Here is a 17,262-nt window from a genome sequence, read left to right on the forward strand (position 1 = left end):
CCATTGTGTTACAAGCTATACACTGTGTACAGTAAGTGTCATTTCTTTATTGTTGTCCATGAAAGGCTAATAAAATATTCATAAAAATGTGAGCGGGGTAGTCACTGTTGTGAGACATAGTATATAGTTTGTAATTAACTGCAAAGCTTCTACTTGTTTGGATTCAATTTATTCAGCAATACAACATCCCACACCCTGTTTTCATCCTGAGATAATAAATCAAAATAGTCACAGTCAGGTAAAAGTGTGGTCCACTTTTTGTTCAATTTCCATTAACTCATTTAACTGCCAGACATTTCTCTTTGACCCCAGAGTTTGAAAAAAATTGAAAAAAATATAAATAAATTCCTGGGATTGAATGGTTGTACTGTGAAAAGTAAATTAATAAAAAAAATTGTCCACCTGTAGCTAAAACAATTCAAAATACAATTTGGGAAAACGGAGTGAATTTGCATTTTTTTCTTATAAGTGTGAGTGCTATCACTGACCTCCAGTAGCTCAGACTGTGTGCTGTGCTGATGTCGCGGGTGGGACAGGTTTAAGAATGGACTGCTAACCACCAGGTATCCCACAACAGTGGCAATGTCTGCAGATCCACGCATACACACACACACGCACCCATACACGTACACACATACAAACACGTAAAAAACACCAAACATCAGCGGACTGTGTACATCTTATCGAGATATTGCACTCATTCATAATACATGTGTTAGTATAATGGTGGCAGCCTGCTCAGCTGTGGCTGCATTGGCTCGCAGTTGTCACTTATGTTTTAACCAAAATTATTCGCCTATGACTCCAAAATGAGTTGATATCCATAGCAAAATAGCATGTATCACCAATTATGATGACATCCATTCACTTTTAGTTCGTAGACACGTCTCATCGGCAGCTGTGGGCGCAGTAACTTCTGCCGGTCCGTCACTCTAGTTTATTTTGTTGATAAAAGAAAAAGATAGGAAAACATAATAGTACTTCAAAGTAAGAAATGCTTCTACTTACATTTGGCAATTATGCTGTCCACGAATCCCATTGTAAAACGAAAGAAGATGAAGTTATGTAGATGGTCAACCTGGAAGATACATATGAAAAAAATCAGACTGAGCTGACGTGAATTTAGGATATTTGCTTTTGAAAATCACTTGTTCATTTGTCAAAACATCAATTTCAATGTTCTCTTGCAAAGACAATTTGAAGTTAATAAAAAAGAGGAAATAACCAAATTTGCAAATTAAGTGTCACCACGAGTTTTCCGGGGGCGGAACGGTCCGTCCCTTCGTCCCGGACGGACGCCGGGGGACGACAAGTTTTAAAAAAGGGACGGACTAAGCAAGGGCGGAGGTGGATTTTAGTCCGGCCCATTAGCCCATTAATTGGCTCTCATGCGTGTGACGTGGTCGCGAGGCGGCCAAAGTTCAGCTCAACCTACTCGGCGAAATGGGCAAACAAAAATTGCCTCTTGACCTGTCCGCAGCTGGAGGAGTACGTAGCTTTAGCCGTGCTAAAGCTAATGCAAACAACTATTGCCGTCTTGGTAAAGTTCAACAGCTGTAAATAAAACTAAAGAAAGTTTTTCGGTGATTCGCTCCGCGTCCCACCGCTCCAAACGCATCCGCGCCCGCCCGCACTAACTACATTGACTTCAATTGAACCGTGCCGCCAGAAACACCCTCAACGGATTTGGTGTGAATGCAGCTGGCCTATGCGTGGGACGTGGGAAGTGCACACACATGTAGCAGCACCGAAACTGCTGGAGGGGAAACCAGCGAGCCAATCAGCAACCCGAAGGGCTGACCAATGGAAACGCTCGCTGGACCAGGCGTCTCCGCCCATCCGTTCAGAGACTGACCTCTCATGTCGGCTCCATTGACATACAAACAATGACCGCTGTTAAATAATGCAGTTAGGCTAAATTCACACCGCAGGCAAATGCGTCCCAGATTGGGTTTTTTTGCCCATATGCAACCTGTATCAGATTTTTTTTTATGACAGTCTGAACGGCTCAATTACGATTTTTTTTCAAATGCGACCTGGGTCGCTTTCATATGTGGTACTAGATCAGATACGTATCCAATCTTTTTCCAATGCGTTGGCTTTCTGAACGGGCAGGTCGCATATATCTGACATTAACGTCATCCGGAGCCCAAAATGTGCTCCGCGCAGGCAGAGGGATACTGCTGGCAGCAGGGGATCGAATCTGCAAAGTTGTTTTGAGTAACACTACTGACTTTATATTTTATTTTAATTTTTAATCCCACTTAAAACATGAAGCATAAAGTGAACATTTATGGCGATCGTAGTAATTCAGCCACGGCTGAGATTGATTCATTTTTTATGCAGGGTGACGTGACATCATTGTTAGTGATGTCTCCCTGAAATGGGATATTTAAGCGCCGCCTCATAATTTTCCCCAAATACTTGATTTCTACCTCCTACCAAATCGCATCGCTGTATATATGCCCCGACAAGCTGGACCACATTTACTTCCGCAAACACAACGTTGGGAGTAACGTCGTCTCTCCTTCTGCGAATGCAGGCCACTTTGAGCACAGTGTAGCATGTGGTCGCATTTATAATGTAATATGAACGCTTACACAAAAAAAGATTTTTTCAAAATATCAGAATTTAGCATTAAGACCTCCGATGTGAACCTAGACTTACATTACAACTGTCGACCCGCTCACTTCGTCTCCTTACACACATACGTGCGCTGGCAAGCGGTTCGTCAAACCGTTCGTCACACAACAAATATGTGCGTGTACAACTACAATTAATACTTACCAGTTTTTTAAAAGTACTATGAATGGTGTGTTTTTCTCTCATGTTTCCATTGTAGAATGCAATCTCCTCACTGAAGAAAAAACAAAAGGTTCATTTATACAATGGCACTTTTCAGGTAATGTTGTCATGTGTCATTCTCATGTTACTGTTTCATAAATACATCATCTTTAAAAACTTCATTTGATGTTTTCCTGGGTTATCTTTATCTGATATTTTTATTGTTGTTTTGCTTGATGATCTTAAACATTAAGAAAGGAGATTACTAAATTATGCAAAATAATTAAATTTGAGAAGGGGGCAGAACCTTTTCACTGCACAGTAGTTTTGAATGGCCACACTGAGTCCTGCTTATTGCCGGATTTGTTGAAATAAGTTAAATAGTACCCATCATACAAAGTGATTTAGCCCGCAAGATCTCCAAAAGAAAGACATCATGCCGCAAACCGAAAAAATTCAAGAACAGGTGCACATGTGAATAAAATCTATCAGAGTGGTAAAAGTTAACAAGCCATTTCCAAGGCTTTAGGATTCCAGTGAAGCACGGTCAGAGCCATATGCACAAATGGGGGAACGACCCAAAACAGGGAAAAATTGTGGACCTTCCCAGGAGTGGTCGGCCCACCAAAATTACTTCAAGAGTACAAGGACGACTCATTCAGGAGTTCACAAAAGATATAATGTGGCTGATTGCCATGGGTAGGCTCCCTACAAGAGCTTTGGTTTCATGGAGCTGTTATGTCAAAACAACAAAATGTCCTGTTTTTAATTGTATGGAAAAGGAAGCACTAGAACACTTACTGATTGAATGTTATAGAGCTCGGGAGGTGTGGGTATGTATGGAAAATATTGTCTTAAAAACTAAAATTAATTATATTACCATTATGTACCGACTAATTGATGATGACATACCTCCCAAAGAAAAAGATCTCTTTCAAACAATTATTTACATCGTGTGTGCGTTTATGTGGAAGACCCGGTGTACTATGAGTATAGAAAATATCATGATAAGCAGTAATGTTGTGGTAAAACAAGTTCTTGGTTACGTGAGAAGTTAAAGAAAAAAGGGCAAAAAAAATAGTTACCCCTGGCACATATTGGACTTGGACTCTTAAATACCCATGAGACTTTTGAGGATACTCTGTGTTGTAATTGTGTATCTGCTTAAATAAAGTTTTGTAAAAAAGGTGTGACTGTGACTGTGAATGGTTGTTTGTCTATGTGTGCCCTGCGATTGGCTGGCAACCATTTCAGGGTGTACCCCGCCGACTGCCCGAAGACAGCTGGGATAGCCTCAGCACGCCCGTGACTCTCGTGAAATTCAGCAGCTCGGATAATGGATGGAATGATGGATCTATTGGAGTATGATTTTCATTCAAAATGTTCAGTACATTTAAATGTAATCATTGATTTTATATCAACCCAAACACATTTTTTTCAAGAATATGTTACCAGCAGGCCCACTAGTTGAAACACGGCATTCTGATTAATATTGCGTTTGTGGAATATGAGGTAAGCAGAATAATCCACCCCCTTTTTTCCCATCTCAGGGAGCAGGCATTTAGTCACTTCTGTCGACTGAAAATGACATCACAACTGCTCAGCGCTCAGGTAACGACCAATCACGGCTCAGCTTCAGAAAAGAGGTCAGCCGTTATTGGTCGTAACCTGAGCAGTTGTAAGATAAGATAAGATAAGAATGCCTTTATTGATCCCACAGTGGGGAAATTTTCATTGTTACAGCAGCAAAGATATAGGTCACACAGGGACAGCGGCATAATGTAGCCATTAATGTATAACATTGACGGCAAACATTCGGGATCAAACCTATGTAAATATAAGCAGTAACATGTGTATATACACACCAACATACATCTACATAAAAAGTATGAGGAACACTCATTTTGGCCTGTACATAGTACAGAGGAAAAATACTCTAAGTAAGTGACAGTGCTGCGGTGCTGTAGTGAAATGTAAGGAACAGCATTGGATAAAAATAAAACTAGACTAACAGTAGTGGGGAATGTTGAGTATTACACGGCATTACAGTAGTGGGGAATATTGGGTATTGCATGATAAGAGCTCAGGTGCAGGACTGCACAATTGCACTAATGTCCGCCAGTTTGTAGAGACTACACAATGTTTGTGATGTCGTAATCAGTCGAAAAAAGTGACCAAATGGCGTCTGGGCACCAGAGATGGCTAAAAACGGGTGGATTAACTCTTATTCCACAAACCCAATATTTAGAATGCCTTGTTTCAACTAGTGGGCTTGCATAGAACATCACCACCACCAGTGACCTCAACCATAGAGATAAGAAAGCCCGCCTCAGAGACCCAGACTATGCTTCCGCATGTGAAGGCATGTCGGTAGAATTGAGGTCTTCCAAGTATTCTCTCCACAGATTCACAATGTCCCGTGTTGAGGTCAGCATCGCCTCATGCCCACTACATACAGTCTTGACGGTGCACTACTTTCCCCTTCTGAGACGCCAGATGGTGGATCAGAATTTTTTGGAAGCTCTCCATTAGTTATTCGAACTCCTTCCACGTCCGAGTTTTTCCCTCGGCGACCACCAAGACTGCATTCCGTTTGGCCAGTTGGTACCCATCAGCTGCCTCAAGAGTCCCACAGGCCAAAAAGGACCGATCGATAGGACTTCTCCTTCAGCTTGACGGCATCCCTCACTGCTGTTACGGCCACAGCTCCGGTCGGCCGCCCCAACAATGGAGGCATGGAGCATGGTCCACTCAGACTCAATGTCCGCCACCTGCCCCGGGGCTTGGACCAAATTCTGTCGGGGGTGGAGTTGAAACTCTTTCTGACAGCGTGTTCTGCCAGACGTTCCCAGTAAAACCTCACAATACGATTGGGCCTGACAGGTCGGACGTTATCTTCCCACCATCGGAGTCAACACACCACCAGGTGGTGATCAGTTGACATCTCCGCCCCTCTCTTCACCCGTGTGTCCAAAACATGCGCAAATCTGATGACACAACCACAAAGTCTATCATCCAACTGCGGCCTAGGGTGTCCTGGTGCCAAGTACACATATGGACATCCTCATGTTTGAACATGGTGTCCCTTATGGACAATGTGCGACGAACACAGAAGTCCAATAACAAAACACAGCTGGAATTCTGATCAGGGGGGACTGTTTCTCCCAACCGTCCAGGTTTCACTGTCATTGCCCATGTGAGCTTTGAAGTCACCCAGCAAAACGATGCAGTCCCCAGAAGGCACACTCTCCAACACTCCTTCCAATGACTCCAAAAAGGGGTGGGTATTCTGAACTTTTTTTCACACATGTAGGAAAAACAGTGTTTTCCTCGTCGTTTGAAAGCCAGGAAAGTTACCAAACCACTAGATTTCAGGGCTTGTGCGCCAATGAAATAGTTCAACCAGCATGTCATCCTTATTTATGAATTTTTCTTTTCAACACGGGAGGGGGTTAATTGAAAGTTGTTTTATATGACTGAGGAGCGATATGGTATGTTTTCGGAGCAGAAACTGACAAAATATTCACTTTTTCATCCACTCTAGCAGCGCAAGGGAAGTGCTAACTCATGAATGCCTGCTAGCATGCCGCCGCAGATGGCAGATGTAAATAATGCGTCATTGGTTAGAAGCAAGATTGTGACAATAGTACCAATCATGTGTCACTAGCCGCATGGGGGATTGTGAGATTAAAGTATGCAAATTGCATACGGATGTTTTGTTTTTTATTTTTGGTAGCCAGGTTCCCCCTATTGCAATTCTGACAGAGCGTGGGAAATATTTACATGGCCACTTCTCTTTTCACTTTGTCATTGGCGAGGTGGCGAACGCGGCGTGCAAACCCTGCCAAGTGGGACACAATCTTGAAGTGAAACAAAATTTATATGATATTTTAAACTTATTTTACAAATAAAAAATGAAACCTGAAAAGTAGGACATGTGAAAATATTGAATACTGAGATAATACTTTGTAGAACAACTTTTTGCTGTGATTTCAGCTACAAGTCTTTTGGGTATGTCTCTATCAGTTTTGTACATCTAGAGACTGAAACTCTTGTCCAGTCTTCCTTGCAAAACAGCTCCAGCTCAGGTTGATTAGGTGGAGATTGTTTGTGAACAGCAGTAATCAGATCTTTCCACAGATTCTCAATTAGGTTCAGGTCTGGACTTAGACATGGCCATTCTGACACCTGGATATGTTAAGTTTTTAACCATTCCATTGCATTGCATTTGTTTAGAATCGTCTTGTTGGAAGGTAAACCTCTATCCCAGTCTCGGGTCTTTTGCAGACTCCAACATCTTTTCTTCTAAAATTGCTCTTTTCTTTGGGAAATATATTTTTTTCTTGCCACTCCTCGATGAAGGCCAGGATTTGTGCAATGTTGGACTAATACTTGTACTATGGACAGATTACCACACACACAGGTGGACCCTATTTATCGTCATCACTCATTTTGGGCAACATTGGATCATTCAGACATTGTCAGGGAACTTTTGAAGTTGGATGCACTGAGAGAAAAGAGGGTGAATAATTTTGCACGTTCTACTTTGCTTTTTTTTTTTTTAATTTGTTAAAAAAAAGTTTACAATGTCATAAATTTCATTCCACTTCACAATTGTCCCCCACTGGTGTTGATTCTTCACCAAAAAAAAAAACACATTTTATATCTTTGTTTAAAGCCTGAAATGTGGCAAAAGGGCAAAAAACTTTCATAATGCACTGTACTTGTACTTTTACGAACCCTGACGAAAATCCAACATTTGCTATGTTTACGTATTTTATGGCTTTAAGGGACAGGGTGTAATATGATATAAAAATGATAAATGTTTTTTTTATTTTTTTTCAAACAATGCAAGCACAGGCCACTCAAGAACATATGCCTTTAAGCAGACTAACCACCTCCAAATTCTCACTGCTGGTGTAGTTACCTGTTGGTGATGAGGCGAGAGTTTACATAGCGGTACTCTCCCTCATACCGTTGCTCCGTGACGGTCATTTTGCCGATGGGTCTCCTCAGTCGGGTCAGCAGCAAACCCGAGATGAGCAGGTATGACATCATAATGGCTGGGCCCTAGGTAGGTATTATACATGGGTATAAGTACGGTTGATAAATAACCATGACATTAATGCTGCTTTTCAACTGTACAGTACCCACATAGGTCAACAAGGCATGAATTGCTATTGATGCTTTTCTATGAGTAACAGCAGGTCCTAAAAAGTATTATTTTAAGTCATTTTTTTGCAGTGTCCTCTCTAATGAAATGTCCCATAACCATGTCAACAGCCGGTTTCCTTCAGTTTTGCTGTTTATCAGCAGTGGGAAAGTTACTTTTTTTTGGTAAATTTCAGGAAGATAGTATCTGCATTCATTGAACAAGTTCAGTACCCACTATAATACTCTCCTCTTCTGTTTTAAAAGACCTATGATGGACAAGAATGTTTCCGCCATACTTCTGCCACGTCACTTGAACAAAGATGAATCAAAAATGTCTTACCACGAGGCTCCCACAAAGAGCAAACAGCCCATGAATGAATCATACTGTAATTTCCGGACTACAAAACGCACCTGATTAAAAGATGCTAAATTTAGCCATAAAAACAAATGTTTACATATATTGCTTGCTTCATATCAATAGCCGTGGGTCTCGATGTTATAACATGGGATATTTCCAAAGACAGAGGTCACACAGATGGATTTTTAACTCATTCACTGCCATTGACGAATTTACTTGTCTTTTCACAGTCAAGCCATTCAGAACATATTCATATTTTTTTCTATTTTTTTCAAACGTTAGGGTAAAAGGGGGTCTGAATATGTCTGGCAGTGAATGAGTTAAGAGACAGAATGAACTTTATTCAATCTCTCAGTCTCTCGTTATCAAACGAGGCAAATCTGCTATTGAGCTTCATCAGGATCAGCAGATACCGATCCTAGACTGATACAATACGATTCTTTTAACACGTTAAAAGTTGTTAATAATATGTCAATGTCATTTGCATGATACTGACTTCCAAAATCCCCACATTCACTGTACAACAACTATTCTGGTCCCCTAAAGAAAGAAGGAAAACGCACTGAAGTCATGTATAACTGCTGTGGCTTTCTTAAAACTAAATTTTTCATTTCAGACTTAGGGTAATGGTGGGTGAGGAGTAGACCTGTATACTCCTACTTATCTACTTGCATAGTATTATTAGAATGATCCATTCTCTATTAGTGTCACACGTGATTTACATTGCAGCTCTGAAATTCATTTGTTCATTCATTCAAGCAGCGAAACAACAAACTAAGAGGGACATGCCGCCTAAGGAAGAGGCCTCAGGCATTAGCATTGACATGGTCGCGCTAACCAAGCTACTGGAAGACCACCGTTCTATCTTTGGAGTTTATACCTACTATCTCTGCATTGGACTCATAGCTTGATGTTGTGCAAACTAAATTGACCGCTCATGGACAGCGGATTTCTTCGCTGGAGTCTGATAAGGAGTCAACCTGGGGAATAACTTTGACTGTGAATTCAAAACGTCTAATTCTATTAAGATCTTCAAATATATGAATAAGACATGTTTATAAATAGTTATAAAAGAATTGTACACTTTCATATGCTTAGCAAAATTATGGATAAAAATGATTGGTCTATAAAAGTACATCTGTGGATATATGTTTGTATCCTTAAAATATATATAGAGCTATAGAGAAATAATTGTAGACATCATCTAGTATGTATTATTGTATTATATACTGTATGTACACGGATATGTAGACATTTGTAAATATTCATTTGCACAACAATTGTGATAGTTTGACAGTACCGGTATGTGAAAAGGGAATTTTCTTTGGGTCTATCGGTGACCGCAGCACCAGGCTAGTAGGACTATATTTTCGATGTTTCTCACACACTTGAGCAGCAGGTAGTTGTAGTTCCAGTATGAAGAAAAGAGATGCATGCTAGCGATTAGATGCGGATGAGAATGCAAAAATTAATGTGAAAGCAAATAGGAAGGAATTTAACTTAACGTTTAACTCTCGGTCCAATAGATCAGTGTTTTTCAAACTTTTTTGAGTCAAGGTACATTTATTTCATTGAAAATAATCCTGCGGCACACCACCATCTGAAATTGTGGGGAAAAAATGCTTATTTTAACGATAACAATTTAAAGTGTTATATTGTTTATATAAGCATTTTTTAACTTTGAAGAATGACATTATATCATAACGTCTTGAATAGGAATTAAATAAACAAAGAAAAAAGTATTTTAAAATGTTTCATATTGATACTTTGTGTAAAACCTGGGCCTGTTTGGATAAACATGCATCACTAATTCGCTTGCCTCTAAACAAAGTCAATTAGTTACCTGCTGCTGCTGCTACCTACTGGTATGGAAGAGTGCTACAATGTAGTAACTACATGATTACACTGCCAGGCGCTAGACCGCACAGGCACACAAATTAGATAATTTCCCACGGCACACCTGACATTATCTTACGGCACAAGTTTGAAAAACACTGCAATAGACCACAATAAATATTATCCCATATTGCTAGTAGGACTACATTTACCATAATTCTGAGACACAGAAGCAGGTAGCAGTCCTAGTTCCGACGATGAAAACGGACGCCTGCTAGCAATTAAATGCGCATGAGAACGCAAACGTAATAGGAAGGAATTTGACTTCGAAGACGATCTGTAAAGCTGGCATTCATCCATACATAGGGCATTATAAGGCGCTATATCGATTTTTGAGAAGATTTATGGATTTTAAGTGTACCTTATGGTGTGAAAAATATGGTAGGTTATTTTTTTTTATTCATTAATGTATTCATAATTAATAAACGCTCATGTCCCAGCCCTAATTTATAAACTTACATCATTTCGTTGACCTTGGAAACAAGCACAGTGTAGCATACCTGAGCCCCAATGGCACTTGTCAGCTTGAAGATGTACAAACCAATATCCAGCAAAGGCTGCAGAAAAGAAAAAACGGACTTTCAGTGTTTGACAAAAATACAACAACTTCAGTTGTTCAACAGTTCAGGGTCTCTGTTGTCGTATTTTGTGCCACATATTTTCAATGGGAGACAGGTCAGTTTAGTACTTGCACTCTTACGATGATGCCACACTGTTCTAACACATACAGTACATTGCCTTGCTGAAATAAGCAAAGACATTGCCTGGATTGCAGCATATCGTGCTGCCAAAACTTGTTTGCACCTTTCAGCATTAATAGTGCCTTTACCAACGTGCAAGTTACCCATGCCATGGGCACTAACACGCAGTTATACCATCACAGATGCGGACTTTTGAACTTTGCACTGATAACCATCTGAATGATCTTTTCCTCTTGGGCCCGGAAAACATGACATCCATGATTTCCAAAAACAATGTGAAATGTTGACTCATCAGACCACAGTACACTTTCTGACGTTGTCTCAGTCCGTCTTAGACGAGCTCAAGCCCAGAGAATCTGGCGACATTTCTGGGTGTTTTTGATATGGCTTTCGCTTTGCATGGTAGAGTTTCAACTTACATATCTATATATTAAGAGTTAAATGAGCCAGAGTAATTTGAGAAAATAAAGTAATTGCGTACCTGTTTTGCACAACAGGAAAGAGATGTATTTTTGGGGTTGTGGGCATAGCTTGATGACTATCTTCATGTTGTAGTGGTAGAAATGGACCAAGTTATAATAAAGAAGTGGCAATTGTGACAAATCGGCACAAATGGAATAAGGACGCTTATATAGCGGGGAGGGGCGACTGATGCGGCTCATTGCATGGATGCATTCCGTCCGAGTGACGAAACAGTCTGTCCATCCATTTTGGGAACGGAGGACATGAAGTTTTTAAAAAAGGACGGACGAAGCGTCTACTATGGATTATGGTGGTATTCATTGTAATTATTAGATCAATTATTAAATCGGTGAATAGAATAATCTGATACAATTTTATTTTTGCATGAAAGTACAGTATATTACAAAATTGTTTTTCCTGATTACTGTTTAACCAATTATTGTTGTTTAGTTGATATTGTTGGCCCTTGACAAAATGTATGTGTCTAACAATCCTAGTTCTGTAATTATTCTATTTATCCCAAAAGCACTCTAATCTGTACTGTCAAAGTCAGGGGTCACCAACATGAACCACATAAGTAGCCCGCAGGCCTGTTCCAAAAATCGCTCACCAGTGATTTTCTAGGAATACTCTATAAGTGATCATTTGAAAATGTAAACAACGGAAGAGATTTATACCAATAAAGTGCTATAGGCTAAATAAAGTATTTATCTGTTTCCTAATCTGATCAATTATTAACATGGTCAGTGTCTTCACATAAATGGATGTCATTAATTAGTAATAATAACTAGGACTGTCAGTAACAGGTCTTTTTAGAATTGATTATCATATCGATAACTCAGGTAATCGACCCACCCCCATTTCGAGGCAGAAATTTTTGTGTCAACCGATTTTGTTGGTCGACTTTTCCCCCTAGCCAAAATAACAATATATAACAATAATAATTACATATGATTGAACGTATTTTGAGCAAATTTGTGAACTGGTAGACCGCCGCACCAATCTGCAGCCAAGGAGAAGCTAAAGAACCACTAAGCAGAGAGCTAACAAAGTTTTGTACCTTGCTGAGGTTGGAATAGAGATCCACGACACTGTTGCAGAATTTTTCCACATCTTGAGTCAACAACTGGTCTGCGTTGGCAATCCGGTTGTCCAAGTTGCCCATTTTGTAGTAGGTGAAACCCCTGAGAGACAGGAAGAAGATTCCAGGGAATACATTCACAATAACTGTCAAGAATCACACCAGAATTGGACAATATTTTAAGGTCCAAATACTATTTATACAGTACAGTACTTAAAAATACTTATATATAGATATAAAGAAATGTTCCAGCTACAGCCCTTACCCCACTGAGCGGCAAACATTTGCGGACGTAGCGAACGTTGGATTCGCCGACTATCAAGGTGTCGTTGGTGACATTTTGAGATAAGATAAGAGATAAGAGATAAGAAGGCCTTTATTGATCCCACAGTGGGGATCATACTTACATACTTGCAGTGACTTTTTAGCAACGTTTTAAGCCCGGCGCTCGTCGCCATTCGCAATGCAGGCCAAGAACTAGTGTTGTTTCCGATACCGATACTGGTATCGGGTGGTATCCCGATACCGCATTAAAAAACTCAGGTATCGGATCGGCCGGTAATAACAAATAAAACGCCGATGCCGGTTAGCGATACTGGTATCATTATTTGAACGCAGCGCACATATTTGAGAGCCGCATGTGGAAGGAAAATACGAGGAGAAGCCTTATCCATTATTAGCGTTATTGGTCATCGGACTACTTATGTCTAGTTTGGTGAAAAAGGTCGCGATAAGGACATACATCGCCACATTGGGTGGACTTTGATGCTATCAAGAGCCTGCAAATTACTTTTGGGGCATGTCGGCTGGATCTTTGTCTCCTAGCAAAGTATGTTGCTTTTGTTTGAGACAGTTCGTCGATCACTAGTTTAATGGTGTAAAACGTCTTTCATGAAATGGTTTGTGTCCAGATAAACTCGTCTTTATGACCCGTCGAAGCTTTTCGAGCTCGACCTAGCTTGCTAACTGCTAATGTTGTATAATGTTCCATCAACGTATATGAAATTTGTATACCTATATAATTAACAGATTAATGTTAAACAGCAGTGCGACGTAAATCTTGAATGAAAAGTAAAAAGAAAACAATAACTGATATAAAGTCATCAGATCATAACCTTGTATGTTGTGATGGTGTTAAGTGATCACGTTGAAGATTTGACAGACATTGTGCGCGTCTGCTTTCAAACAACTTCGTTTTTGCCTCCGGTTAATTTGAATCACTGCCGGTATCACAAAATAAAATCTCTAGTTGACCGATTAGAGCAACCATAAACAGCAAAGATGAGCCGTTGCACCACTATTTTTTATTAGATATAGTTTTTTAAAAAATACTTAGGTTTGAAAGAGAGAGAGAGAGGTGAATTAGAGAGAGGTTGTTCTAAACTTCAATATAAGACATCCGCGAACGTGTCACTGCTGCAGTGCTGCGCGGAGTTTGACTTTGTACTCGCGTACACAACGGTGTTTAGAAAATGTTTCACAGTGTCATTCCAAGTCGGGGGGCGTCGCTACAGCTACTGACTAGGACACCGCAGGGCGGAATTTCCTCTGCCTTTTATGGCCAATTCTAGTCTGCTTTTTTACTGTCGAGCAACAATCAAAAAGACAGCGGCAACAATGGATCTCGTGCCTGCGACAACAAAGGGACCTAGATGATTAGACGATGCATTTAATTGTATTGTGAAAATGATCTGGAAGGTGGCGGCAAAGGTGGTACGTGCATGTGTAGCTTCTTTACACACACATACGGGACATAACACCCACGCGGCTGCCAAACTAGCTTGCACTTGCTTTGCAGCAGCAACGAGCTGCGTGGGGCATCCTTTACGTGTGGGAAACTGTATGTCATTGCAACATGTGACATAATGGACCGATCAGAGCAGCAACAATTCCTGATGTGTGCAAGTCATGTGTTGCAGACCTGTTGCCAACAGCCCAATGCGTCGGTCGCGTGATGCAATGCGGCAGTTGTCGCTCGCTCCGGACGAGGGAGTATAAAGAAGCCTAAAAAGAAGCCTTTCGCAAGTAGGCTGAGATGAAATTTGGCCGCCTCGCGACCACGTCACACGCATGAGGGACGATTAGTGGGCTGGATTAAAATCCACTTCTGGCCTTGCTTAGTTGAGCCCTTTTTAAAAATTTGTCAGCCCCCACGCCCCACCCCAAAAATGGGCGTCCGGCCGGGCCGGAGAGTCCGAACCGTCCACCCCTGGGACGGACTGCCCAGCTCTGATAACGGCCAGCACTACTTTCCTACTGGGGGGGGCATGACTTTAGCGTCCTCTGTCACGCCCACCCTTCCCCTTTTACATCTGCATGCTGTCGTCAGTCACGTCTGCCTTTTCTCTAGATAAGCAACAGAGCGCTCATCGAAGTCACACAACATTTACAGATTTTGGAACTCTTTTGTGTGCACACAAATGCAATTATCAGGCGCCGCGTCCATTTTGGAGAAAATTTGGGACTTTTAAATACGCCCTATGGTCGTGAAAATACGTTAAGTACTGAAATGTACGAGCTCGTAAAGGCACTACTTGTTCGAGACTTGACGTCACGACAGTAGTGACTTCACCGGCTAAAACAGCACATTTTAACAAGCCTCATTGGCTAAAAAAGTTATCAGTAGGAATGGCAACTGTGTCAGGCTGTCAGCATGAAAGTGTGCAGAGTGATTTACGACTAATTAAGTACATCTGAAAAGTAATCAAGACAGCTCTTGCCAGCACTGTTAGCCACTAGCGTAGCGACCGCAAAAGGCGCTGTAGAACACAGTGTCAGCGTAATTAAGGCTAGGTTCACACCGCAGGTCTTAATGCTCAATTAGGATTTTTTTTTTAAATCCGATTTTTTTGTGTAAGCGTTCATATTACATTATAAATGCGACCTCGTGTCTTGTATGAAAAGTGGCCCGCATGCGCAGAAGAAGAGACGACGTCACACCCGACGTTGTGTTTGCGGCATTTATATAGTCAAGCGATTAGGTAGCAAGTAGAAATAAATACAGTTTTGGGGGGAAATGATGACGCGAGGCTTTAATATCTCATTTCATTTCATCACTGACGATGACGTCGCGTCCTAACCGTGCGTAAAAAATGAATCTATCTGAGCCGCGGCTGAATTACTACGATCGCCATAAATGTTTATGCTTCATGTTTCAAGTGGGATTAAATGCGACCCGGCCGTTCAGACCGTGAACGCACTGGAAAAGATCAGATACGTATCCGATCTAGGACCAAATATGAAAGCGACCCAGGTCGCATTTGAAAAAATCAGAAATGAGCCGTTCAGACTGTCATAAAAAAAATCTAATACAGGTCGCATATGGGCAAAAAAATCCGATCTGGGTCGCATTTGCCTGCGGTGTGAACCTAGCCTAAGTAATTTTTTTAGCATCCTTAATCAGCGATTGAACATTCTTTCAGCTTGTGACGGCATTGCCGTTTGTGATCATTTTGGGGGGGAAGTATTATGCACAGAATTTTACGCTAAGTCTTTAGCAAAATTGTTTACTGTAACATGCAATTGACCTTTATACAGAACAAACACAGCGGCAGTTTCATTTGATAAAGAGTATTAAATATTGTTCAGATATATGAAGCACTTAATCAAAAAGGTTTGTTTATAGTGTTTTAATGCATAATAAATAACATAATATTCTGATAATAAGGTAAGTTAGAATGTAATAAGAGAACAAGCTTGATCTGTTGTTCTTTGTTTATGCAAGAATATTTATTAAGAGAACTAGCTTGTTCTGAGAGCAATGTGTTGTTTTTTTTACATTTTGAAAACTGCAAAGCTGAGTTTTTAAAATAAAATCCACGGAAAAAATAATATTGTTTATTTGGAGTTACTGTTAATTTGTAATGTTTATTTACAAAGAAAGCCATTGTTACTGTATCATAATATCATATGGAAATACCCTATCAAAATCGTTTTTATCGTATCAAATTGTATTATTCAAAAAAAGTGAAGAAGTGCTTTATGTCGAATCGGAAGGCCTTATATCGATACGTATCATATCTGAAAAACAACAAAAAATGTATCGTTACACCCCTAATAATTATAGTTACAGGTATAAAGCCGCAACAACAGTATGTTATTTGAGTTTGAAAAAATGCTTACACAAAGCCTATTTTGCTATTTACGCTATTTTGTATTACTTACTGTAGGTACTGGTCATACAGGTTCTTTGTGAGCCGCTCTCGAAACCTCAGTTTCAGCTCGTTCAGGCCCAACTTGAGGAAGTTGTTCACCAAGGCTATCTGTAAGACAACATATCATATGAATCCCTCGGACACTGACTTCAAAAGGGAGTGTAGTGCAAGGAGTAATGGATTAAGGAATTCAGAAAATAAAGCAACTCATCTGAGTCGCATGCTAAGTTAGTTAAAAAGTAAAATTTTTTTTTTGTCAAACCTTCAGCCCTGTGCCCTCCCGCTTGCCAATCATGTGCATTGCGATTGGAAGATACGTCACGAAGATTCACTTAATACTTCCCGCGGCACCTACAAAATAAAAGTTTTTACATTTTCCAGCTGTCAGGGCAGCTTTACTTGTGATGTATTCTTTTTTTCGTAATTTTTTCAAATGCCGGAATTTCATCGTGGCAAAGGAGGTCTTTAATCCCTGCAATGATGTCACAAGAAGGAGGTGTCCAATAGCCGAGCCCAAAGAGCCGCTCGGATGAGGCAGCACCTTAATTTAAGCCACAAAGAAGCTATTGCTCCGGAGTGGGACCGACTATCCATCCTGGTTAAAGTTAATTTTCCTTCAAAACTCTGACCTAAACACTATCTTTGAAGTCAGAATCACTGAAACGATGGCTC

At 40.5% G+C, this 17,262-nt stretch overlaps 1 protein-coding gene across 5 annotated transcripts in view; it reads right to left on the minus strand.

The window, feature by feature from the left end:
- Positions 1 to 17,262, minus strand: part of abcd3a (ATP-binding cassette, sub-family D (ALD), member 3a) — a 46,905-nt gene that overhangs the window by 14,382 nt on the left and 15,261 nt on the right. For 4 of the 5 annotated variants that reach the window (XM_086020100.1, XM_086020101.1, XM_086020102.1 and 1 more), the window contains 7 exons: positions 16,601 to 16,698; positions 12,416 to 12,539; positions 10,693 to 10,749; positions 7,712 to 7,854; positions 2,788 to 2,857; positions 1,009 to 1,078; positions 489 to 586 (listed from right to left, as the gene is read on the minus strand). In XM_086020100.1, coding sequence (XP_085876226.1) covers positions 489 to 586; positions 1,009 to 1,078; positions 2,788 to 2,857; positions 7,712 to 7,854; positions 10,693 to 10,749; positions 12,416 to 12,539; positions 16,601 to 16,698 — 660 coding nt within the window. Of the gene's footprint in view, positions 1 to 488; positions 587 to 1,008; positions 1,079 to 2,787; positions 2,858 to 7,711; positions 7,855 to 10,692; positions 10,750 to 12,415; positions 12,540 to 16,600; positions 16,699 to 16,852; positions 16,997 to 17,262 lie in introns of those variants that run through there. The other variant, XM_086020105.1, reaches the window with a different exon arrangement.

The sequence above is a fragment of the Filicampus tigris genome, chromosome 21 (assembly GCF_054856515.1).
Source record: "Filicampus tigris isolate MCC_2025a chromosome 21, RoL_Ftig_1.0, whole genome shotgun sequence".
NCBI classification, from domain to species: domain Eukaryota; kingdom Metazoa; phylum Chordata; class Actinopteri; order Syngnathiformes; family Syngnathidae; genus Filicampus; species Filicampus tigris.